We start from the raw sequence: 24,987 nt of genomic DNA on the forward strand, positions 1-24,987 counted from the left end.
CCCCCCTCAGCTACACATTATGAACGCAGCCTAAGGAACTACAGAATACCTTTCAATTACTAATAATCCATGCAGTGAGAAACGCTTATCTACCACGGGTTAAAAAGACATCAGTGAAGATATCCCATAATTTCTCCTTTTAATATGTGGTCATTTTTCTAAGAGAAGGGGACTGGGACAGAGTATTTTAGATTTCATTGATTTATTACAATTGATAATACACTCAACAAAAATACTTGATTTTGATTGGACAAGAAGAGTACAATTAAATTCCAAATTGTACTCTGTAGAGTCCCAATCAAGTTGCTCAATTTTATTGAGCGTATTAAACAAAAAATCGCACAATCTCCTCGTCTAATTATAGAGGCTCGTCCAATTTTGAAAACTTCAAAACATCACTCGTACCTATACATTTCAAATTCGTTCTCGAAATCGTGCGATTTCCTATACCAATGCGACGAGATGAGATGAAACCAGGAATCGGATCCGTCACCCCAGAGGTGAGAGGCGAGTGCACTACCGCTCCGCCACGTACCCTTGAATCAACACGGCGTTGCGTTGGCATGTCATTACTTATATCCAGGGATCCAAGGTCCTGCAAACCCTTATCACATAAAGTGCAAACCTTTATCTTCAAACCTTCGATGGACTAACGGACACTCGGCCAGTTCTGACAAGGATTTTCTTCACGAATGTATATTTGTATTGGATAATTATATAGAAGTACGTAGCATCAGTTTTTTTATTGCACGTGACTTGTCACCATGGCTACCACGTTGCACATTTCTTTTCGGGATTCATGAAGGAGCCCAATGGACATTTAAAAACTTTAGAAAATTCTGGGAAGTTTTGGAGTGCACCGTTGACTCTGGAAAATGAAATGGAAATTGAATGGAATTTGCATAAGAAAGGTAGATGAGGGAAAGGATAGTATAACTTTAGAAGGGCGTGATGTTTTCCCATTTCAGACCACTTGTCATTCGATTTTCTTGAGAATAAGATTATTTTATTGAGTTGTACCATCCACATTCATACGTCTTCTCATTCGCAACCGTTAAACAAAAAGATATTACTCTAGGGAATGACACGTGGTCTGAAATGGAAAAACAGAGGGTTATGTCTACTTTTTTATCGCATTTCAGATACGTGTCATTCTCTCGAGAATAAGATTCCTTGTTTGCGTTATATCTATATTCAAGTGTCTTCTCATGTGCAACCGTTAAACAAAGAAATTAATGGAATGTAGGAAAGCAGTGGGTTAGGTCTATTTGGGGGTGTGTGTGTGTTTTTTGTTGTTTTTTTTTCATTTCAGATTGACCACGTGTCATTCCCTTGAGAACAGGATTCTTCGTTTGAGTTGAATCCATATTCATGTGTCTTCTCATGTCCCACCGTTGAACAAAGCAATGATACTCAGTTGAATGAAATTTGATTAAAAAGCTAAAATCTCAGGAAATTCGCCGAAAGCAGAAAGCAGGTGGAATGAACTGGTCTTAACGAGAACGATATGGCGTCCCAAGGGCTATTTTGAATACCTTTTATATGATTTCTTTCTTACCTAAAGGGAGAAGGAGAATGAACGCTAAAAGCCTCGTATTCTTGAAAAAAAGGTTCCACGTTCTTGCACCACATCTGAAAATAGAGAAAACCAAAAGAAAACCCTGAATACAAATTTGTAGACAAAGAATATTCTTGAATAGACCTAAATTTTAACCTTGGGTTTAATCAGATTTTGGGGCCATTTCAGATCACGTATTATTTCCTAGAATATCATTTCTTTGCTTATCGGTTGCACACGGAATGCAACTCAATTTGGACGACATTACAATAGGTTTCCCATTCTCGTGATATTGAAATTATTTTGTTTTGCTGTCCAAATAATTTGAGTGCTTTAGTGCACATGCAAAGCAAACAAATAATTTTAATCTTAAGAGAGTGACACGTGATCTGAAATGGTGTTACATTGTGGCCAGAATAAACAAAATACGTTTTTTTTTTCAATGCGCCACTCCGTACTTCATCTGCCGGTTTGCACAGTATTTTTCTTATAGTCTCGTTGGAATGCATAGAGCCAGGTTATCTTAGTACTTACTCTTGCAAAGCTAAGGAAGAAAACTTGTTCGTTGCTAAACAGTGTCCCAGGAAGTCGTGGCTCGTCTCCGTTTACTTTTATCCAACTCTGATATGCCTTTTTAATGAGAAGAAGATAAGGAAGAAGAACGGTAAAGGAACAATATTATGTGAAGGCATTTTATATTATGGCATGTCGTAACGTGTACGCAATGTACTCATACGATAACCATTCTTATAGGAAGCACGCATTTCAACGTCCTCAATGTTATGACAAGTCGTTCTGTGTACATGCGTACGTCATGTGAAGCCATTTTATATTAAGGCATGTCGTAACGTGTACGTACTGTACATTTCCCACTCATACGATAACCATTCTTATAGGAAGCCCGCATTTCAATGTCCTCAATGTTATGGCATGTCGTACCGTGTACAGCGTAAGTCGGTATCGCATGTTTCCTACGAAAATGCACTTCCACTCTGGAAGGAAGAAAGATGTTTGCGGGAGATAAAAATCTTACCTTGTAAGCTTCTCTTATTCCAACATTGTCTGCAATATTCTCAGCTAACGTACCCTCACCATCAACCTTTAACCGTGCAAAAATTAACATGAATTAGTAACAATATAAAATTAAAGTCTACACTACTATAGACCCCTTGCAGCACGTCGGAATGCAGCTCAATTTGGAGAACATAACAATAGGTTTCCATTTCTAATGAGATTGAAATTATTTTGCTTTTTCCTCCAAATTGAGCTGCATTTCGACGTGCTGCAAGGGTCTATTGCTGGTTTTCAATCATTCGGCCCGAGGGAGTGAAATCACTACAGACACACGTCCATGTTGGTTGATATTACACCTTTTGCTGTTCATTAACAGAAAATGTACATTCATTTGTGCCAATAGTTGTATCAATAACGTGTAATGTACTTTCATCAACACCACAAGTAACATCATTAGCGTGGATCAACTTTCAATAACGACAATTGAATATGCGTGTACATTCATAGGCATCAATGGACAATCAATAGCGCGTTTGTACATTCATATGCGCGGAATGTATTTTCTTTTGCGCGAAATTCAACTTCAACTAACACCAAATGACAAACAATAGCATTTATGGACAATCATTTACCCAAAAGTGAAAATTCATTAGTGCTATTAGCATAACCATTGACAATCTATAACGCGTTTGGACAATCATGAGGGTCAACGTTATATTCTATAGCGTGGTTCGACAAACATTTGCATGATTAGAATGAACAATAAGAGAAATAAAACAATCATTAGCGATTTTTGTTTTTATCACTTTAAAACATATAAAAAACTCAGGTAACTGCCTCCATTAAAGCGGCTGCGTAGGAGAATAGCAATTAGCTCACTTAAAGCAGCAATCAAAGACGACATCAGCAGTCCAGAGATCCAACAACATACGAACGATCGGGCTGAGGCAAGACGACGAGGGATTGCTCTAGGTCACTACAGAACGCAGTTGCTAATGGAAGGGTTCCAGAAAAATGTGGCAACTATCACTATCGCTAAATGTGGTCAGTGGTTCAGTTATATGCAAACGTATTTGCCACGATGTATAAATGGCGAAGAAATTAAAGGCTAAAATAAATAAATGATTGTTTTATTTCTCTTATTGTTCATTCGAATCGTGCAAATGTTTGTCGAACCACGCTATAGAATATAACATTGACCCTCATGATTGTCCAAACGCGTTATAGATTGTCAATGATTATGCTAATAGCACTAATGAATTTTCACTTTTGGGTAAATGATTGTCCATAAATGCTATTGTTTGTCATTTGGTGTTATTGAAGTTGAATTTCGCGCACAAGAAAATACAATCCGCGCATATGAATGTACGAACGCGTTATTGATTGTCCATTGATGCCTATGAATGTACACGCATATTCAATTATCGTTATTGAAAGTTGATCCGCGCTAATGATGTTACTTGTGGTGTTGATGAAAGTACATTACACGTTATTGATACAACTATTGGCACAAATGAATGTACATTTTCTGTTAATGAACAGCAAAAGGTGTACAAAATAATTCATTGACTGGCAAGTCTTATGTTCGATTCAACCAAGATGGCGGCTATGAATTCATGTACAAACGAAGAAAAGGTCAATAAGTAATCACCGGATATAATCCTTCATATAGGAAGTTGTTATACTGATCCACCAAGCATTTGGTTCGATTATTGTAATGCGCGAGAGTTTCGTCCGTCCACCATTGAACATTATTACCGTCCTTGTCAAAATTCTTCCCTGTATTAAAAGATAGCAAAAATCACTTATTTAAAAAATCTTCATCAGCTCGTACATCAAAAAGCAGAGACTCTCTAACTTTGAGTTTTTCTCCGGGTTCTCCAGTTTTCCTCCCTTAGGTCCCCAGATCGATCTGTGAGTTAGCCGTGACATGACTTAAACAAAACCAGAGGTTGTTTCAGGGTTCGGTCTGTCAGTTAGCCATGCCCTGACTTTGATCAACCCAGAGGTTGTTTCAGGGTTAGGTCTGTCAGTTAGCCGTGCCCTGACTTAGATCGGCTCAGAGGTTGTTTTAGGGTTCTATCTGTGAGTTAGTACTGCCCGGACTTTAATCAGCCCAGAGGTTGTTTCAGGGTTTGGTCTGTAAGTTAGCTGTGCCCTGACTTCGATCAGCCCAGAGGTTGTTTGAAGGTTTTCTTGTAGGCAAAGCACAAAGAATAGTTGCACCTTTTTTAAGGAAATAATTAAAGAGTTCTACTCAATACACAACTGATATAATGTACGCTAAAAATCAGGTTAAAATGAAATCTAAAACGGTGACACTAGCCTACCTGAGACATCAAAGCCGTGTATCAGTTCGTGGCCAATGATGGCTCCAACGCCGCCAAAGCTAATTGCCCTAATCATAAGAAGACAAGAAATAAATAAGATAGTTTTTGGCTCGCATTTCAGTGATTATCAAAGTAGGTTTTGGTGAACGTCAATTAAAGTGTTTCCGTGACATAAAGACACAAAGACTTCAAGGGCACGTGCCTTTGGAATGTCATAGAAACGCCTTGATTAACAAAACTTTACCGCGCCAGCAAAATGTAAGATTTAGCAAGTGTTATAGAAAAAGACTGTATAAAGTAATTTCTAGGTTTCGATAGAGGCCTAGCACCATCAAGTGCCGGCGGGACTATAATGTAGCTTGGGCTGCCAATTGATGGATTGTAAGCATTCCCAAGAGAGTCAAAAGACAAAAGCATGGCGGCCATAGTGGTGCCGTTTACAATGGATGCTAATGAGAAATCTTTTGTTAAGAGGGCGTCTCTGTAACAGCGTGCCACTCGATCTGGGCTCGAAAAATAGATTTCTTTTATATTCCTACCATCGAAAGTACTATCTATCCTCACTACAAAATTGCAGTTAGAATTGTTCTAAATTCTTTTTTCCACCCGCTATGCGAATTTTTGTCCATCGACCCCAAATCAGTGAAAGACGCCGATTTTCGAGGTCGGCCGAGGGCTACTTTCAAAGTCTGTTTTCTCGGGTTTTTCTGCACATAAAAGCTAATTTTTCTATCCAGAACTTAAGCCTAGTGTAACTTCTGCATAAAAACAGTAATAGTTTTTTTTGGAATGCGCGAATTCTGAAAAATAATCCTAACTGATCGAGACTACTGAAAGCGTGACGTGGAAAGCTAAGATTATGAGACCTCGAATATTGCAAATTTCTCATTTGTGGCACCTAGCCCAGCCCTAAAATACCATTCAACCTTGAGATAAGAAGCTATTTTATAGATGTGTACAATAAAATTTGCGGCACATTGCGTTTCTACGAAATAAGTTAAGTTTCAAATTGTTCTATTTTCAGTTATTTCCTTGCGTGACACGACAGGCCGTTGGGTCTGTGACGGCTACTTCTTTGCTCATTATCCTCAATACCATTACCTAAAATATAATATGATGAATTAAACCTTAACTTTACAATATTTGTTCCAATATAAAAGATTTCAATGATCTACGGCTTCATTTAATAGTGTTTCTATAAGCTGTTTTGAAATTTCACCGCACAGTAATTCTTTTTACTCGAATATCTCGAGGTCGGGAGGTCAATCGCTATTTGTTTATTTAATCATAGCAAATTTAGTAAAGAAATCCTCGCTTAGTAATATATCTCGAAACATCCTAAAAAGATCCAAAACTGAGAACTGTTCTTGTTTGTAGAGCTGAATATTTCTAGTTTTTTTTAAGTTGTAGGTAATATATCATTGATATCTTTGTCACTAGTCATTTAACATTCTCAACGTTTATTTCCTTTATAAATTATCCATCATTTTCTATTGTGAAAAGGTATTTCGTCCTTCCGATATTTTCGAACTCCATATACTATCATTTTTTCGAAAAAATACTTTGCAGTCTTGACTGTTCTTCGGCTGAAACGACGATTTTTGCAACAGGTGTAAACAAACGTATGAATTCATTTATAACCACAGAACGAGTGATTGTGAAAATTATGATCATACAGGGGCGGCAGTTCGGAAGTGGAGGTTGCGGGTACTGGCTCCTCCAATACTTTTTAAGATATAGATCTACTCTGTAGATATGCTTCAAATAAACCATTATTATTATTATCATTATTACCATTATTCAATCAAGCAATCAATGTATTGCTCATTTCTCTTAGAGAAACATTCAGCTCTCACTCTACCCGAGTAAGTTCAACTACTTTGAAGCCAAGCTATTATGGTTGCGTCTAAAGCATTCTTTCAAAATCTGTGATGGTTGATATTCCTGAAATCTTAGGTAGATTGTTCTTATTGATGTTTTTATTGGACGGCCTTTTTTTAATTGTTGTTTTGTTGTATTATTATTATTATTATTATCATTATCATTATCATTATCATTATCATTATCATTATCATTATCATTATCATTATCATTATCATTATCATTATCATTATCATTATCATTATCATTATCATTATCATTATCATTATCATTATCATTATCATTATCATTATCATTATCATTATCATTATCATTATCATTATCATTATCATTATCATTATCATTATCATCGATCATCAAAAGAATATTTGCGCCTGGTGAGAAGGTTTGCAAAAGGTAAAGCAAAATACAGGGAAACTATGAAAACGTGGTCACGTTTGCCGTTTGCGGGGAGAAAAAAAGTCAATCTAAAACTCTCTAATGCTCAGCTTCCGCCATTGAAGGCTGAGATCTTGTTTCTTTGATATAGTAGTCGCATAGATTGTACGTGTCATAATGCACTAGTCAATTGAAACCCCCGCGGCTAGCGGGGCACTGAACGGGGACGTGACGCGTTTTTGATGTGCTTTTAAGAGCATGATTGCACCCGGGGTTCGGGGATTTAGCGAATGGTTTTCTCAGCGGGGAATCGAGCGGGGAATTTAACGCTCGTTTGACTATGTAAGGGCCTGGAAACAAGAGGTCGGCCATCTTGAAAAATACCAAAGAAGGCGTTGTGATTCCAAGCACAGGCAACCCGTAGCCTAGTGCAGAGCAGTATGTTCTACACAAAACACATGCTCAAACAAATTTATAGCAGTTTCTACCTTTACACTTTTACACTGAACTCCACTGATAAGAACCTTTCTTAAAATTGTAGCCTTATAGGTTCTTATTATTATTCTTTCGCGGGGGTCGGGGGGTGGGGGTTTCAATTGACTAGTGCATAATGGGGTGTTGCAGGCCAATGCTATCCTCAAATTCTTGTAACAGATTTACGTTCTGACTCTCGTATTACATCCTGAATGTCTTCCTCGTCTACCAAAGATCGTACATTTTGTTGAGGACTGGTCACGGTAATATCTCGTACTGTGGATTTTTTCGCGAAGTGGAAAGACGTGAAAAGAATCCTGCAATCTGGTCAATCTGGGTCTTCGATAGCCCGATTCTTCTCTTTCAAAGCGCCTTTCATTGTTCTCATTTCTCGCGCACCGCATTTCCGCGGCAACTTGTTCAGGGTCTGCTTTTCTACCAGTCCTCTCACCCAGATCAAACTTTCTGTCAAATACGACCGCACATTTTCTGTAGAGCAGCTCCGGCTCTTGGTTTTAGAGCCCAGCCCATGCTAAGTGTTGAAGGTGTCTCTTGAAGAAGTGATATACTGTATAAGAAGCTTCGTCTGGTTCTCGGCGGAGCCCATCGTATATAGTTTCATTTCTCTCTGATAATTTTGCTCTTAGATATATATTCGTATTTGTTTTCGTATGGTTATTTGTATTATATTAAAGATGTATATTTAAAAAAAAATTATTATGCATTGTTATTTTGTTTTATTTTATTTTATTTTTTTGCAAGAGTCTTCAATTTAGACGTCCTAGTCTAACTCACTAGTATTCAGTACAAAGACATAGATTCAGTATTCCAAGTACTACTAATATAAGTATAGAGTTGATCAATAACACAGTGAATAACGCTGCTAACGCGGGCAAGTACATCCTTCACTTACAATGATATGAATAATATGTTACCTTCAACTAAAAAAACTAGAAATATTCAGCTCTACAGGCAAGAACACTTCTCATTTTTGGATCTCTTTAGTATGTTTCGAGATAAAGCGAGGATTTCTTTACTAAATTTACTACAATTAAATAAACAAATAGCGATTGACCTCCCGACCTCGAGATATTCGAGTAAAAAGAATTACTGTGCGGTGAAATTTCAAAACAGCTTATAGAAACACTATTAAATGAAGCCGTAGATCATTGAAATCTTTTATATCGGAACAAATATCGTAAAGTTAAGGTTTAATTCATCATATTATATTTTAGGTAATGGTATTGAGGATAATGAGCAAAGAAGTAGCCGTCACAGACCCAACGGCCTGTCGTGTCACGCAAGGAAATAACTGAAAATAGAACAATTTGAAACTTAACTTATTTCGTAGAAACGCAATGTGCCGCAAATTTTATTGCACACATCTATAAAATAGCTTCTTATCTCGAGGTTGAATGGTATTTTAGGGCTGGGCTAGGTGCCACAAATGAGAAATTTGCAATATTCGAGGTCTCATAATCTTAGCTTTCCACGTCACGCTTTCAGTAGTCTCGATCAGTTAGGATTATTTTTCAGAATTCGCGCATTCCAAAAAAAACTATTACTGTTTTTATGCAGAAGTTACACTAGGCTTAAGTTCTGGATAGAAAAATTAGCTTTTATGTGCAGAAAAACCCGAGAAAACAGACTTTGAAAGTAGCCCTCGGCCGACCTCGAAAATCGGCGTCTTTCACTGATTTGGGGTCGATGGACAAAAATTCGCATAGCGGGTGGAAAAAAGAATTTAGAACAATTCTAACTGCAATTTTGTAGTGAGGATAGATAGTACTTTCGATGGTAGGAATATAAAAGAAATCTATTTTTCGAGCCCAGATCGAGTGGCACGCTGTTACAGAGACGCCCTCTTAAATGGCACCAACATGGCCGCGATGACGTAACGTGCAATCGAAGAATGGTTGGATGGCAGAACAATAAAATCCCTTTGCTCTCGGGAATTTAATTCTTTCTCATGTAAAAACGATTGTATTGTCGCTGCCATCTAACATGGCGTTCGCCACGTAATGGTGCAAAGCTTCTATTAGGTGATAAAAGTCTTTGAATTTATTTGTCTGCTCCAAATGGTGATCAAAATCTGACCATCATTTGTTGTCAGCCAGAAAGGTTTCTATTGAAAACTTGCAATTCACCTAGGGCTAGACAGGATCGAAAGGAAGTCAAGTGAAAAACTGGTTGAAACATTACATACTTTATGTACTTCTTGTCGTAAAATGGAGGCTGAAGAAATGCCGCAGGAAAATCTGAATGTAACATCGAACAAATATGTTAGAAATCCTCCTACCAATGACCCTAGCATTACATGTTACGCATGTTCGCATGTTCCATCTAAGGCATTACATGTATTCCCTATGTCACACCACACTACTCATCCATGTTCCATCTAATGCATTACATGTATTCCCTATGTCACACCACGCTACTCATCCATGTTCCATCTAATGCATTACATGTATTCCCTATGTCACACCACACTACTCATCCATGTTCCATCTAATGCATTACATGTATTCCCTATGTCACACCACGCTACTCATCCATGTTCCATCTAAGGCATTACATGTATTCCCTATGTCACACCACGCTACTCATCCATGTTCCATCTAATGCATTACATGTATTCCCTATGTCACACCACACTACTCATCCATGTTCCATCTAATGCATTACATGTATTCCCTATGTCACACCACGCTACTCATCCATGTTCCATCTAATGCATTACATGTATTCCCTATGTCACACCACGCTACTCATCCATGTTCCATCTAATGCATTACATGTATTCCCTATGTCACACCACGCTACTCATCCATGTTCCATCTAATGCATTACATGTATTCCCTATGTCACACCACACTACTCATCCATGTTCCATCTAATGCATTACATGTATTCCCTATGTCACACCACACTACTCATCCATGTTCCATCTAATGCATTACATGTATTCCCTATGTCACACCACGCTACTCATCCATGTTCCATCTAATGCATTACATGTATTCCCTATGTCACACCACGCTACTCATCCATGTTCCATCTAATGCATTACATGTATTCCCTATGTCACACCACGCTACTCATCCATGTTCCATCTAATGCATTACATGTATTCCCTATGTCACACCACGCTACTCATCCATGTTCCATCTAATGCATTACATGTATTCCCTATGTCACACCACACTACTCATCCATGTTCCATCTAATGCATTACATGTATTCCCTATGTCACACCACACTACTCATCCATGTTCCATGTAATGCATTCCCTATGTCAGACCACAAAACTCATTGCATGTTTGCTATTCTAAAAAGACTTTTTTTACTGATACGGCATTCTGTGATGTATATGTGTATGCTGAATGCTTCACACAACACATAATATGGTCTATGTACAGCTATTTCAAAAAAGGTTAGTGAAGGTTTTGTTGCAAATTGCATGTTGAATATTGCTTACTAAGCATGAAATGCATTATATATGAAATGCATCATCTATATATTTAAATAATGTCAGCACAGAAGAAATTATGCCGGTTAGACGACTAGGAAAATTTCATATCGTTGCGACCTTTCGCTGATTGAATTCATATCGCCCATTGTTAAGTTCGGGTTTGGTATGCAACATGCAACATGCAACATGCAACATGCAACACGCAACACGCAACACGCAACACGCAACACGCAACACGCAACATGCAACACGCAACATGCAACATGCAACACGCAACATGCAACAGGCAACACGCAACAAAACCTCTACCAACCTTTTTTTTGTGAAATAGCTGTATACTACTTACTCATAGTGTTGTACAATGGTAAGTAATTTGCATTCACAAGTAGCGGGTCTACAGTCCATCTGTTGATCAGATAAGGAGTAATATTATTGATTTTCTTGTATTGACTCATTGGTCACAAATTTTCTTTGGACACGTGCACATTTTTTTTTTTTTTTTTTTTTTTTTTTTCACTTAGCTACTTTCCCTCTGTTGCGAATCTGAGCGTTAGGGCACAAAAACTGATGTCAAAAAGGGAAATAAAAAGCATATAATCCTGATGTCACACAACTCCCTACAGCTCTAACTCCCTATGCCTCCTCTGCCTTTGGCGATGACAACGTTTATTGAAATAGGTTTATATTAGTTATATACAGTAAATTTGAATTACTTTGACCGATCTGGACGTTCACTGATAAGCGACAGCTCTCCCAAACGTTTGCTGGACACAATCGATAGCATTGAGTCAAACAGCGAATCTTTTCTAATATTTATCTGAAAGTAAAGAACGATGAATACTGATCACGAGAGGAATAGACAAACCAATGCAGGGGGCGTTCTGTATTATTGACGACTCTTCAAACTCCAGTGTATGCGGGCTTAGCCTCGAACCCAGGAGTTGATTGTTTTCATATTCTAATTTCTGCTTTTATTTACAGACCTCAGAAGTAAGGTTAAGCCTGCATACACTGGAGTTTGAAGAGTCGTCAACTATTTCAGACGCATGTTCTTTTTGAATTCGTAAAAAACTTGAAAAACCGCTGTGTTTCTTAATTAAAGATTCATTAATTCATGCAGGATTATCCTCATATCCTCAGTGTCTACATATTGACAAATACCAACAGTAAAGCTTAAAGAATGCACAAGTTCAAAAATACAAACTCTGAAATTCATCGGAAATTCTCATTTAAATTTTTCAAAAAAATGGAGGTATATATATCTCCCAATTCTCTGATGACGTGCATTTCGTACTTTTAGGTCAACTTACTTGCTTAAATTTTTCACCAAGTTCAAAGTCATTCGTGACATAATCTGGATAACCATAATGGCCTCCTACAGCTTTAACCTTAAAGGAAAACATTGGATACATATAAATAGTAAGGAGAGAGTTAGATCAAAAAACGGTGTATAGCGCAAATCACAGATGATACAAGAAACTTTATCACGCGAAAGAAAAAAACAATCAGTTGATAAAAGTCTTTCAAAGTACTCTATATCTGTTCTAAATAGTGATCAAACACTGACCACCATGAAAATTGAAAATTTGTGATTCAGATGATCGATAAACGTTCATTCTGCACGCTAGACACGCGGGATATTTCTTGAAACTTGTTGGGCAAATACTGTTTCAAATGAGCAAATGTTATAAAGTGTGAAGAGAGTTTCTACTTTGCACTTTTCAATTTCCTTTTCTTATTTTTTATTTTTTTGCGCGCGAATTGGTAATACGAGTGACCTTTGCAATGCAACTTGCTGCGCCACAATGTTGCCCCACAAGTTCCACGATGTTGGTGCTTGCATTACCGCACCTTTAGTGCGGACACTCGAACCATGAACAATTCAAGTTTTTTTTGACATTTTTTCATAACTATCCAATCACAGCACTCTGTAGAAACAAAGGAATCAACTCTGGAATCGCATAAAAAAATGTTGGAACCGCGATAAGAATCAAGTGTTCATGGTTCATGGTTCCATTTCAAGTGTAAATTACATCTAGTATTAAAATTGTTTAAACGTCATCGGAATACCTTTTTTAAATTAGCTTATAAATGCTAAATATTTCTAACTTTTATCAGTCTACATTTTACTATTTAAATATTCTATCGTTTCTATAATTGTCTTATTTATGTATTAGCTATGATAGTATTTTTAGATTAGTATTATTATTTTTTGATTAGTAGTAAATAAATGTAATGCTCACTTTTTCATTATATTATGTAATCTGCGCAATATAAATTAGTAAATTGTTGTTATTATTATAAAACAACCTTTTCAATGCCAGCGTTTTTTGATTTTTCATCCATCCACTCGCTGTTTTGCAGTGTCTCTTGGAAGACTTTGTTGATGTATGAAGCTATTTCTTGTGCCTGGGATATTAATGAAAACCAATAAAAAAATACCCATAAAAAATAACCAATCAATTAATATCAACCAAGGAAAAACGGATGGATGGATGGATGGATGGATGGATGGATGAATATCTGAGGGTAGGATAAAACAACAAATCAAGTTATCTGTAAAATATATAAACTTACCAATTGCTTACTATTTCCAGGGAATTTCTTGTCAACATAAACTCTCGATATCGCCATACCAAAATGTGTTTTTACTTTATTGCGACATCCTTCAACCAGATTAAATGAATCGACTCCCCACGCCTTCTTTCGAAACAATTTGTGGATCTCATCAAATTCTTTGCTAACGTAATAGAAATTCTTAAACAGGATCTTCCATCCTAGGTAATTCAAAATTGTTCTGAAACAAACAGATAAAGAAAGAAAATTAATTAAACTATTTTCTATTGGCAAGTACAATCTAGCTTTACGTAATATATCAAACACGCGAAAGAGTGTACTGCCTTCGTGCCTCCATTCTCTTACACTGGCATGAACCTTTTTGGTCCGTTGTACTTAAAGCATGGACGAGGTACCACAAATCGAAATTTCATCCGCCGAATTTCCAAACTCCGAGAAGTAGGTTGAAAAAACGAGGCAGTGCCGAAACGTACCTTTCCGGTAATTTTTCTAGCTCTTTTAAGACTTTAAGAACAACTGGTAAATCTGTAACGATAATCTCGTCCTCAGGTTTAATGCGTTTAATTCCACGAAACACCTCATTTAAGAATACCAACCAGTTGAGCTGTAGAGAAAGGAAGCAGTGTAATAGAATATGGTAAATTCGGTATTGAAAAGGGGAGAGGAAGAGAGATAGAGAGATAGGAAGAACTGGGGGAAAAATGGACCAGGCAGGAAAGGAATGAGGCAAGGAGGCAAGGAGGCAAGGAGGCAAGGAGGCAAGGAGGCAAGGAGGCAAGATAGATGGAAGGAAGGGAGCTGAGGGAAGGAGTGAAGGAAGTAGGAAGGGGGAGAAGATTACTTACCGGTTTATTCCCAGCACGTTTCATAAAGTCACTCAATTTGAACTTTCCATAATACAATTCCTCATCAAAATCTACATAACCTTTACCAGTCTGAAAATTTAAAAACAAATACCAACAATCAAAAACGTGCCACCCAACCAAACAATACGTTGTATAGTGAACCGACCTCTAAATTTATTGTGCAACATTGCATGGAAAGTTGGATCGAGATCTTCTCAACATGTGCGCAACATGTTTCGTTTTTTTTGCTGCCAAGGGCGTGTTGTTCTTAGGCTATTGAGATGAGCTTTTCTTAGTTAATTTGGGTTGTTTTTGCTTTAAAACGTACAGCTGTTACACCGTGGGCTTGAGGAGTTTTCTAGCCCTGAAACAATAGAAGCTATGGGCTGTTCTTTGTCAGGGCAACTTGGCTCGCTGAATTTGAATTTAGCATGCTAGGTTTTGCTAAAGAAGGAAAACCAACAAACCCGGAGAAAACCCCATATCAAGGAAGAGACTCTGCTCACATAAATATACAGGAATCGAGCTAGACACCAGCGGTGAGATGAAAGATAATTACCCCTACGCCTTCCTTGATTCCCCAAAGAGAATACATAAGAAATACAGGCATACATACTCACCCTTGCTAATAATTGCTCCACTCCCATAATATCCCCAGCGTCTTTCCATGCTTGAGTCTTGTCTGTGGCACCAAGTAGCAAGGACATGTTGTAAATCACTTCTTTATACGCGGCCCTAGCCTAAGATAAGAAGAAAGAGAAATCGAATGGCAAAGTTAGCATAAACTATATACGGTTAAACTTCTAGTGTATAAAGTGCAAAGCAACTACTGGTTTACCTGTAATGCGCCACTGAAATTTTTGATGAGCTGATTGTGGAAAAGTCCAAACTCGAACGTTTGTTGGATCTGGAATTTACATTAGAAAGTATTCAGTTTCCCAGGTGAGAAAAGATTCTATTGTTATGTCCCCTGTCATGGCTACCTTCATGTGATGGTGCACAGCCTCTATAGACATCTTTACCTTGGGCGTAATAACGGTTAGCCCATTTCAGATCACGTGTCTTTCCTTTAAGAATAGGATCCTTTGTTTCGATTGCCCCCAAACAAAGGAGTGATGCCACAGGAAAATGACACGCAGTCTGAAATGGCCAAACTCTTAAGTTAAAGAGTTCTCTGAGTCTCCACTCACCGTAATAATGTTCAAACTACTGTTCTTAAGATCACTTTGAACCACAAGCTGCAAAAAGGGGTTAATATTTAACTCCCTGGTAATCCTTGCCATCACATGATCGAAACTGTATTTTACGTCGCTCCAGTTTGAATCCACGACAGGCCAAGGGACGTACTTATTGATCAACTGTGTTACTGGCCCTCCTTTGGTGGCAGCTTTTTCTTGAAGATTGACACATGATTCGTAGAATTCGTACGTTTTAGCAACTGCTGACACCTAAGAGATAAAAACATTGAATATCAGCCAGCTGATCTGAGATAATAGCGACATTTAGCACCACGTTCTTGCTAGCCCCGCAGGTCTCAAACTGCAGTTCGACGTCAGGCGCTTTCCGTCATAAAACCTTCAACATTTTGCAAGACGTCATAACGAAGTTGTTGTTGGAAGACTTGGCCATATTGCCGAGTAGCACGTGCTGTATGATGAAAGCACACAGCATGCGCGTATATTTGTCATTCATACCAAAATAACGGTCATTTAAAGTTAACAATCTCAAGGGCTTCTAATAGTATCTATGAATAGCTGACTTACAAACGGTGATAAGCCTGACAAATGAGTCTTTGGTCTTAAAAACAGCGTTATGTATGGAATGCCAAACTGCTTTATTAATAACGTACGTAGATGAAGATTGCCTTACATTTTCATATAATTGTCTTAAACTATCGTCAACCAAGGCTTTCTTCAGGAAATCTTCAACTTGAGATTCAATAAGGGACCATTGGTCCCACGACATTCCACCATTTGGTACTGGGTTATTCTTGATCCAACCATCACAGGCGTACTCATAGAAGTTCTCGCAAGGATCCTTTCTTGGATTGATAGACTTCATCAATTCTAAGATAACAATTGAAAAACGTGTTATAAAAACTTGTTATTGCTAATCAACACCGCAAATTCACAATTTTCCATACATTGGTTCACTGGTCAAACACAAAGCGCTCAAGAGAGGTGCCAAGGTACTTTCAAAGGATTATTCAAATTTGAACCTTGCAACCTCGACTGAATGCTTTGTGATTGACCAGTGAACCGATGTATGGAAAATGGTGAATACAGCAGTGGCGCAGCTCAATGGACTCAAACTGAAAGCATATGAAACAACGTTTGTTTCAGAATAGAAATTGGAATAAGATATGAATTTTATTGATGTGAAACTATGCAACTTTGTACGGAAATAAGAAACCTTATAAACCAATAACAAGGTTGGATGTACGTCCGTCACAATCATACAAAATTTAATCTGGAACACGTTGCGTGACATAGTTAGTCCTTAATCCAAAATACCGTCATGACCAAGTTACCGTCATGACCACACGTTACTATCACGGCCACGGCACGTCACGTCCTGGCACTTCTGTCCAGTGAGTTCTTAATTATAGAAAACTGTTTCAAAAAATAAATGAAAAATATAATAATGATGTTTTGTTTTGCAACACATGTCCAAAGATGTTCAAGAAGTACTTTTTCTTGTATGCCGTCCGAAATTTCTTATGTTCTTTATGACTGCTTTACCTCGTAGCAACAGAAATTCCGTGCGTCTTGTTCGTAAACAAATATAATATAAACAAAAACATAGATTCATCATCGTTGCATGCGGTGGTTCCAAGTCTGCCATTAATACAAAATCCTCCCTCATGTAATAGACGAGGCTACACTCAAAGTTTTAGACGCTGTCGGAGAAGTTCAAAGAAATGCCTAAGTGCAGATCCTGTGGATGTGAGAAAAGACCCACATAAAGAAATCTGTGAGGCTTTAATAGAATCACGACATAAAAAATGATACCATGTTTTTTTTAATACGATATATTTTTTGATGAATTTGATATCTCTTGCGCATTATCTATTTTCAAGGCGCGTGCTTCGAACCCTGGCTTTAAAATCCATCGCAAAAAATACCCCAAGAAAGAAATACGTGGAGTATAAGAAGAACTATTGCAAAGAAATTAAACGCTTTGTTAATGATCAAAAATTCGAGATCGTTTTTACGGAATATCTTTTCTCGAGACATACGTGCAAATCTAACTATAAAATCCATCGCAAAAAAGACCCCACGAAAGAAATCTGCAAAGTTTACTGAAAGGATCTTGGCAAAGAAATAATGCACCCTTTATTCCTATGATCGAAAATTCGAGATCCTCAAAGCGCGAGCGTGTGTGCAAACCTGAGTTGAAAATCCATCGCTAAGTAATCAGTGGCGGATCCAGAGGGGGTTCGAAGGGTTCCACGGAACCCCCCTTGAAGGTTTGATCTTTTAGGTAATAGAAATATGTCTTATATAAATTTTAATAAAATAATATTAGTAGTTTTGCGTTGGGTCGTTTATTATAGCTTGGTCGTTACTAGATAGTAAATTAGGTGATTAGAGCCAATTCTCTTGTCAAGCATCGACTAAACAAAAGAGAATTATTCACAGTTTAAGAAACGGAACTCGAAAAACGGAAGATTATGTACAGCATAGAATATAATATCTATCACTCTTAATTTTTGGAAAAACTTTAATGAAAACATAAAGAAAATTTATTAGGAAAGTGTTCGAACGAATTCATATAAAAATAGAGAAAATAGATAAAAATTTAAAATGGCGGGAAAATAAAAAGGAAAAAATAAATAAATGGTTATCAAATTTAATTTGCGCATTCTTGAAGTATGACTGTTTAACCTCGAAGTTGACAAAAACGTCATTGAATAAAGTAAACAACCTCAAATCATCCTTTATATAAAATTGACCATCTGTTTATATCCTCATTTTTATTCATTATAAACAATCGTGGTTGATATCTTGGGTAAAGAACTCGGTTGTTATATATATTAATTTACACCATCTGCTAAACTAATTCCGAATCTAACCAGTTTTTGAGTACAAAAGAAAAAATTTAAGTCATGTCAAATTTTTGGTCTTATTTACAAAATAAAAGCAGAATTATTTTCCCCTTGTAAAGTTGATATGATCAAGGTGCTTATTACATTTTATTGGGATTGGTAATAGTGATGCCTGAAGTGGTCAGATTTGATGTGTTTGTCAGTGGTGGCTATCAATCATGGCCAGTGGCGCGTGGCTCCTAATAACAATTTTTTTACTGAAATTTTGCAGGAAGGTAGAGGTTTTTTCTAATCATTCTTTCTCGTATTCGCTACAGTATTTTTGTATAAGAGTTCCTTCCTTTCTTTTTTTTCTTTTTTTTTTTAATCATTTTATTTATTTATTTCCTTCATTTCTTCTTTCTTTCATTCCTTTATTCCTTCATTCCTTCATTCCTTTATTCTTCCTTTTACTTTTCCTTCCTTCCTTCCTTCCTTCCTTTCCTTCCTTCTTCTTTTCTTTTCTTTCTTCTTCCTTCCTTCCTTCCTTCCTTTTTTTCTTTCTTCGTTCGTTCCTTCTTCCTTTCGCTCCCTCTCTTTCTTTCTTTCTCTTTTGTCGAATTCATTCTCCTCATTTCTCTTCCATTCTCTCTCTCACTAAGAATATTTAACAATTATTCGCCGAGCGGCTCGGTATAAATATCACCATAATCACTGAGCCTGAGGGGAATAATTGTTTTAGTATAATCTTAAACTTAAATATCAGAGAAAAGTCAAAATTCAGAATAAATAAAACGTCTTAGTATTACTTCCGGTCTGGCAAACTTTGGAAAACTTCATCACCGCTTCAGCAATTATCGTCTCAGAATCACAGGTCGCTCGACCAATCTCAGCTCGAGAAACTCTGTATTCAAGTCAAAAATTATACTAAAAATACATTGTTAAACTTTTACTAAAACTTCAGTTCTGCAACACCAAATCATTCTAAGTAATATTAATTATTATTCGAAATTTGATGAGATTGTTTTACTTTGAGGTTAAATGTAATTAAGCTATGAAGCCATAACAAAGGCCTAAGAGCTTTGCATATAATGAATAAAAGTTTGTAACGTTTGTTACCAATCAAACTTAAACTCTTCCAAACTCATGGAATTATATATATACATAAAGTTACATACATAATGGATAAAAATTATCTTCCCTTAATCTGCAGCTAATGGTTTTACGATCAATGTGCAATAAACAGAAATGCATTTATGCAATCATGCAAAAAGAATATTTTTATTTTGTCATTGTGAAGCAATGGAAATGGCTGCATAAAAAATGATCTTTCTGAAAACATCAGCCAGCAATGAAAGCCATATTCGCAACATAAAGCAAAATAAAGCATCAAAAAATAATAAAAACGCTGACCCGTAATTCAACTGACCTGTAATTGTCAACACACAATCGACAGAAGTGCAAACTTTTGGAGACGAAGTCGTTGGAAGTAGTACTTCAGGCTGCTTCGTATTCGTATTCGTATTCGCCTCCTCGAGGTGTTTTCGCTTCTCGATGACATACAGTGTTGTCATAATCACAAACAAAGCAATGAAAAGCAATAAGAACAGAAGTAGAATGTACGTCGCTTCCTTGCGGAGATCATACCTTCGCGACCGAACACGGACATTATTTCTTCCATTAACAACCAATGGAGAACCATTAGAATCATTAATCTTGTCGTTCATCGACACCGTAGTTCCAGATGACTCCATTGCTAATTGCTAGCAACGAAACGAGAAAGATCCTTATATAATGCGTTGCTTCTGTGGTAAAGACTGTCATTGACCATCAACCGCAGGTACACCGTCATTCGATAATAACTTCATCATGATCGCGTATATAGACTTGGTGGCTTGAGAGCATTTACAGTGCGACAGAAGTTAAAACCATCAAAGTATATTCATATAGGAAAACGAGAACTGTAAATTGAAAACCGATCTGACTCTCACATGCGCGCAAATAAAAGAAAAAAATTTTAAATCGATGGCTCCAATAAGAAACTCATCTAGAGGGCACGACCATGAACGACAACACATCAATTGCAAATAAAACTTTGATGCATGATATATATAGATGAACTTTGAGCTTTTCATTTTAGAATAATAAGGCTGCGCGCGTGTTTCGCAAAAAATATTTTTATTTAAAGTTAGCAAAGGACAGCAAAATGATATGAATCTGATTTGCCTGTTTACGGGAGGGCAAACCAGTTCTTAGCTACCAATTATAAATCGCTAAGTATACTTGGTCAAATCCAGTATATGGGTTTTAATTGCCGATTTGCGTAAGAGGACAATAAAGTACTAAGCCATATTTCAATCTTATCTCGAGCAGAATCTAATACACGCAAGCATTTTCTTCATTACGCAAAAAATTCCTTGATAGACATACGATATTCCTTACGCTTCACCAAATAACTCGATTTTTCGTTTCTTAACCAAGTTCTTTTTTATGTTGTATATATTAAGGCTCGATTGATATTAGATGGATTATAATAATGCCAAGGGCTGACCGCTAATCCGAAACCAAACGTTTTTAATATAGCTATTCCTTAAGGAGTTGCATACATTTTTTATGTCGTTAAACCCAAAATATTAAACATTTTTAGGCTGGACACCCCAGGGTATTAATTAAGCGTGCTCTTTTGACCTAAATACTTCATAATAACTGACTGCACTCTTTCAAAATCAACGCTTAGTTCTAAATATAGAAATAGACTCCTGGTTTTATAGGACCTTGGCTCTAAAGTTTTAAACTAGAGGTGGTTAGCTCTATTCCTTGAATCGTTTGGGTTTTTTCAACGAGTTTAAACTCCTGGTTGTCAGGTTTTCCTCGCTCCGCAAAACCTAATAAGCTAAATTCCCATTGAAATAATGTAAACAAAAAGAGCAACTTTGTATCTGTGAAAGAACCATGTAACTTAAGGTAGTTCCGGACCTTTGCTACTGCGCATCCATTTTGCGCATTTGTTTTCAAACACTAATTAGGTATTTTTGGAGTTTTGTCAAAATATTATGATTGACAATTCCTTTGTTAAATTCGACCAAGATGACGGCTATGACGTTACGTGCAAACCGATGAATACCCTGCAATAAGCCTTTTCACAGTTTAAGAATCGATTCCACTGCGCATGCGATTTTATCCCGAATTTCTCACCTTCTTTTGTTTAATTAAGAACAAAAGAAGGTTTAGACAAAAGAAGGTAGAAATTCGGGATAAAATCGCATGCGCAGTGGAATCGATTCTTAAGCTGTGAAAAGGCTTATACAAAAACCCTAATACAAAAAAGCTTGCTACACCAAGAAAAACCCACAAATAAGTCGTATACAGGCCAAATGTCACGCTGACTGTATCAGGATGATGGTGTAGACTGGAATTAAGTATGCTTGCAAATCTGATCTTACAATTTTTAAAAAGTAACATTATTAAAAAAGAAAATGCTGAGAACAATGTTCTGGATTCAGATTTATCATAGAGGACTAGCCTGTGTAGCGGCCCCCGTAGCTTTCTTTCTTTTCTTTTTTTCTTTTTTTCTTTCTTTCTTTTTTTTTTTTTTTTTTTTTTTGCGAGGAGTTGGGCCTCGTAAAAAAAACAGAGGGTCGCTACGCTGGCTCAGTAGTAGACCAAATACTTTTCTTTTTCATAACACTGGCCACGTGTCATTCCCTAGAGTATCATTTCTTTGTTTGACGGTTGCAAATGAGAAGACACATGAATATACTATACGTGGTCTGCACTGATAAAGAAAATTACACCGTCCGAAATAAGGTCTAAATTTCCTCACACTGGTAGATCCTGCATACAAGACAGTAATGATTTCTAAGGTCAGCAGCTATCTTAGGTTAGATTGAATAAAGAGTTAGATAGAGGTCCCTATGTGTGCCTGCAGGCACAATCTTCCTGCCCTGTGTTGACAAGAGTGAACGTATATAGGCTTTGTTCCGATTAATTTCTTATTTTCTTTGATATTCTAGAAGGTTTCCTACGTGGTCATTTGTGGAATCCTGCTGCGAGCAGCTTACAGAAGCCTAGCTAGGTACAAATCTGTTATCTCTTCTAAGTTCCATATTAAAAACGATTTGCTGAATAAGTTTAATTTTGAATAATTTTGCATCGCAGTCTACTTTACACCTTTCCATTTCTGCGTTTTCCTTTTATTTTTAAGTACAGATATCAAACTTAAACTTTTTAAAAAAATAAGATAATTAGTTTCGTGCTCAGGGCGAGAGGCGCATGACGTTGACCGGAAATGCCTAGCGACAATGATGTTTATTAAAATGGTGATAATGATGCTTATAAAAACAACACTTCGTAACTTAAAGCCTATCATTGAAAGAACTCGTTTACAAGCCAATAGTGTATTCAGATTATATACGTTAAATGCATGCAAGATGATTGATATTGATGATAATGTTAATGAGACATTTTATATTCAATTGCATAAATAACGAAAAAATAAATAAAATATTAAAAAATATATAAACTATTTAAAGAAGGAAGAGGTTTTCGTATTCACTTAAGAAACTAAGTTCGATGTTTAAAATGTAGTCTTTGCTAATAAATAAAACAAAATTATGTTACGTTCATAAGAAAGAATAGATAAAAAATTAATTGAAAACACTAAAAAGGATGAAAAAGTTTGTGGTTTCTAGTGACATTTTTGTGAAGATAACTGATGATAATCTTCGTGCGTTTTCAACTTAAAAGCAATTGAATTCTTCCAGAAGGCCATAAAAATAGCTCTTTTGAGCTGAACTTCCACTTGAACATCAAAAGCAATTATAAAGGAGCAGCAAGAAAAGAGAAGTAATGGCGCCTTGCAGAAAGAGATCTCGATAGACAGCCATAGGCGATTAGTCCTGGGTAACAAACAAGCCTAAAAAATGGTCTCAATATCGACATTGATGGCTATATACAATTGAAGTCGATTTATAGAATCGCTATGATGGGTATGACATAATTCCAAGCTCGGTGTACTTAATGTTATTATTCCACATCTATAGATATACTTAGAAGTTCAGGATATCTAGGCACTTCTGACAATCAATCTATTTCCGGCAGTCGAGGAACAAAACCCTTGCCTCGATGACCTACACTATCAAATCACCAAATCACCCGACCCTGGTGTAATTGTATTATGTGAATCTAATGATATTGTACATGTTCGTGTATGAAAAGTTCGGACATGACCAGTTCACAGAAATTCAATGCCAACAGGAAAAGCGAAGGGAGTGTAAATGTTTTTTTCTAGCTAAACGAACATTAAAAAACGAGATAGAGTTCTTGACATGGTAAATTTTGATTCCAAAATATAGCATGAAATCTTACCTGATGCTATTTCGATGCATGATGGATCCCAACAAACCCCCTCGTTGTGCTCAGCTTGAAGTTGTCGAGGTTCTTGAGGAGCGTCGAATCCAGGTATTGGCTTACTACAAATGCGACCTTCCAAGAGATTTAACATTGACGGGAATAAGAAAACCACAACAATCCATTTGACTAACAGAACAGGATCGTAGAACATCTTCAGCAGAGAGAGGAAACTCAAGCGTCACTAAAGAATCGATTTTGGCTCAGGGCGAGTTTAGGATGAACTACAGTTACCTAGGCCGATTTAATTAGTGGTAATTTGCTGTAAATAAAATCCCGTATCAAGTTACCAAACCAGGAGAAAATAACCTTATAAACGAGTCATACTTTCATTCTGAATATGTTTCAATGGAAATTTGAAACTCAGCTCTTAATCATAATCGTCCAATGACCTTTCATCGCTGTGAGACTATATATGTGGACGCCGAGCTTTGCAGCCAGTATTAAGAAAATATCCCAAGGGATTATCAGGAAACCAATGATACCAGAATGGCACCCTTCGCAATGGGAGAAACAATTAGACTTCTCGTGAGTTCGATAGTGCCTGCGGGTTTCCCGAAGATGGTGCCAAGCCAGGACTGATATGCTTTAACTTTGCCAGTGTTAAGTCGGACTGCACGTAGGCTAAAATAAATAAACCATCCCGAGATGTAATGGAAGCTTTGCACCGTCTGCACCCATCATAAGACACAACAATGGAGTCTTTTCCCCCTGACAAACTGAAATCTTATTTCATGTAAATCAAATTAGGACAGATTCAATTGTTCCTACCTCCTGTAATGACTGCCATCACGTGATGGGGCAAAGCCTCTATTGGACTTGGAAGCCCCTTGGAAGTGTCATGGATGTAAACCATTTCGAAAATTCGACACTAAATTTGAATTTGGAAAATGTTTTGGACAAATGACATTTGAAACCGGTAACTTGGATGGAGAAGGAAATTAAAGTAAAGAAACCTTAAATACCCCCACTGAAAGCATCCTCGGGAAGCCAGGGGTAATGCTTTGTCGCTCGTTTTTCAG

At 37.0% G+C, this 24,987-nt stretch overlaps 1 protein-coding gene across 2 annotated transcripts; it reads right to left on the minus strand.

Annotated features, from left to right (window-relative positions):
* Nucleotides 1–24,689, minus strand: LOC116298291 (neprilysin). 2 transcript variants are annotated; one of them, XM_031706686.2, is made up of 19 exons: nucleotides 23,924–24,689; nucleotides 16,399–16,595; nucleotides 15,720–15,977; nucleotides 15,368–15,436; nucleotides 15,150–15,269; nucleotides 14,530–14,619; nucleotides 14,158–14,288; nucleotides 13,685–13,904; nucleotides 13,418–13,516; nucleotides 12,418–12,495; nucleotides 11,821–11,924; nucleotides 11,454–11,512; nucleotides 9,842–9,893; nucleotides 4,903–4,970; nucleotides 4,224–4,351; nucleotides 2,592–2,657; nucleotides 2,093–2,188; nucleotides 1,559–1,632; nucleotides 1–868 (listed from the first exon to the last, which is right to left on the minus strand). In XM_031706686.2, the coding sequence occupies exons 1-19, from the start codon at nucleotides 24,117–24,119 to the stop codon at nucleotides 769–771; spliced, it is 2,205 nt and encodes a 734-aa protein (XP_031562546.2). In that variant the 5' UTR covers nucleotides 24,120–24,689; the 3' UTR covers nucleotides 1–768. The 2 variants fall into 2 exon arrangements, with proteins under 2 accessions (XP_031562546.2, XP_031562545.2); XM_031706685.2 differs by lacking the exon at nucleotides 23,924–24,689 and adding an exon at nucleotides 19,986–20,636.
* Nucleotides 24,690–24,987: the final 298 nt, after the last annotated feature.

The sequence above is a fragment of the Actinia tenebrosa genome, unplaced genomic scaffold, assembly GCF_029948245.1.
Source record: "Actinia tenebrosa isolate PJP-AT-01 unplaced genomic scaffold, QUT_ActTen_1.0 PGA_scaffold14__42_contigs__length_11649687, whole genome shotgun sequence".
Taxonomy (NCBI): domain Eukaryota; kingdom Metazoa; phylum Cnidaria; class Anthozoa; order Actiniaria; family Actiniidae; genus Actinia; species Actinia tenebrosa.

Bases quoted from the DNA above. Each gene is read 5' to 3' on its own strand.
- LOC116298291 (XM_031706685.2), bottom strand. From the start codon at position 20,310: ATGGAGTCATCTGGAACTACGGTGTCGATGAACGACAAGATTAATGAT. The intron at 15,437-15,719 runs GTGAGTGGAGAC...TGTAAATTCCAG, and splicing joins GTAGTTTGAACATTATTACG to ATCCAACAAACGTTCGAGTT. The intron at 2,189-2,591 runs GTAAGATTTTTA...CTCATTAAAAAG, and splicing joins GAATAAGAGAAGCTTACAAG to GCATATCAGAGTTGGATAAA.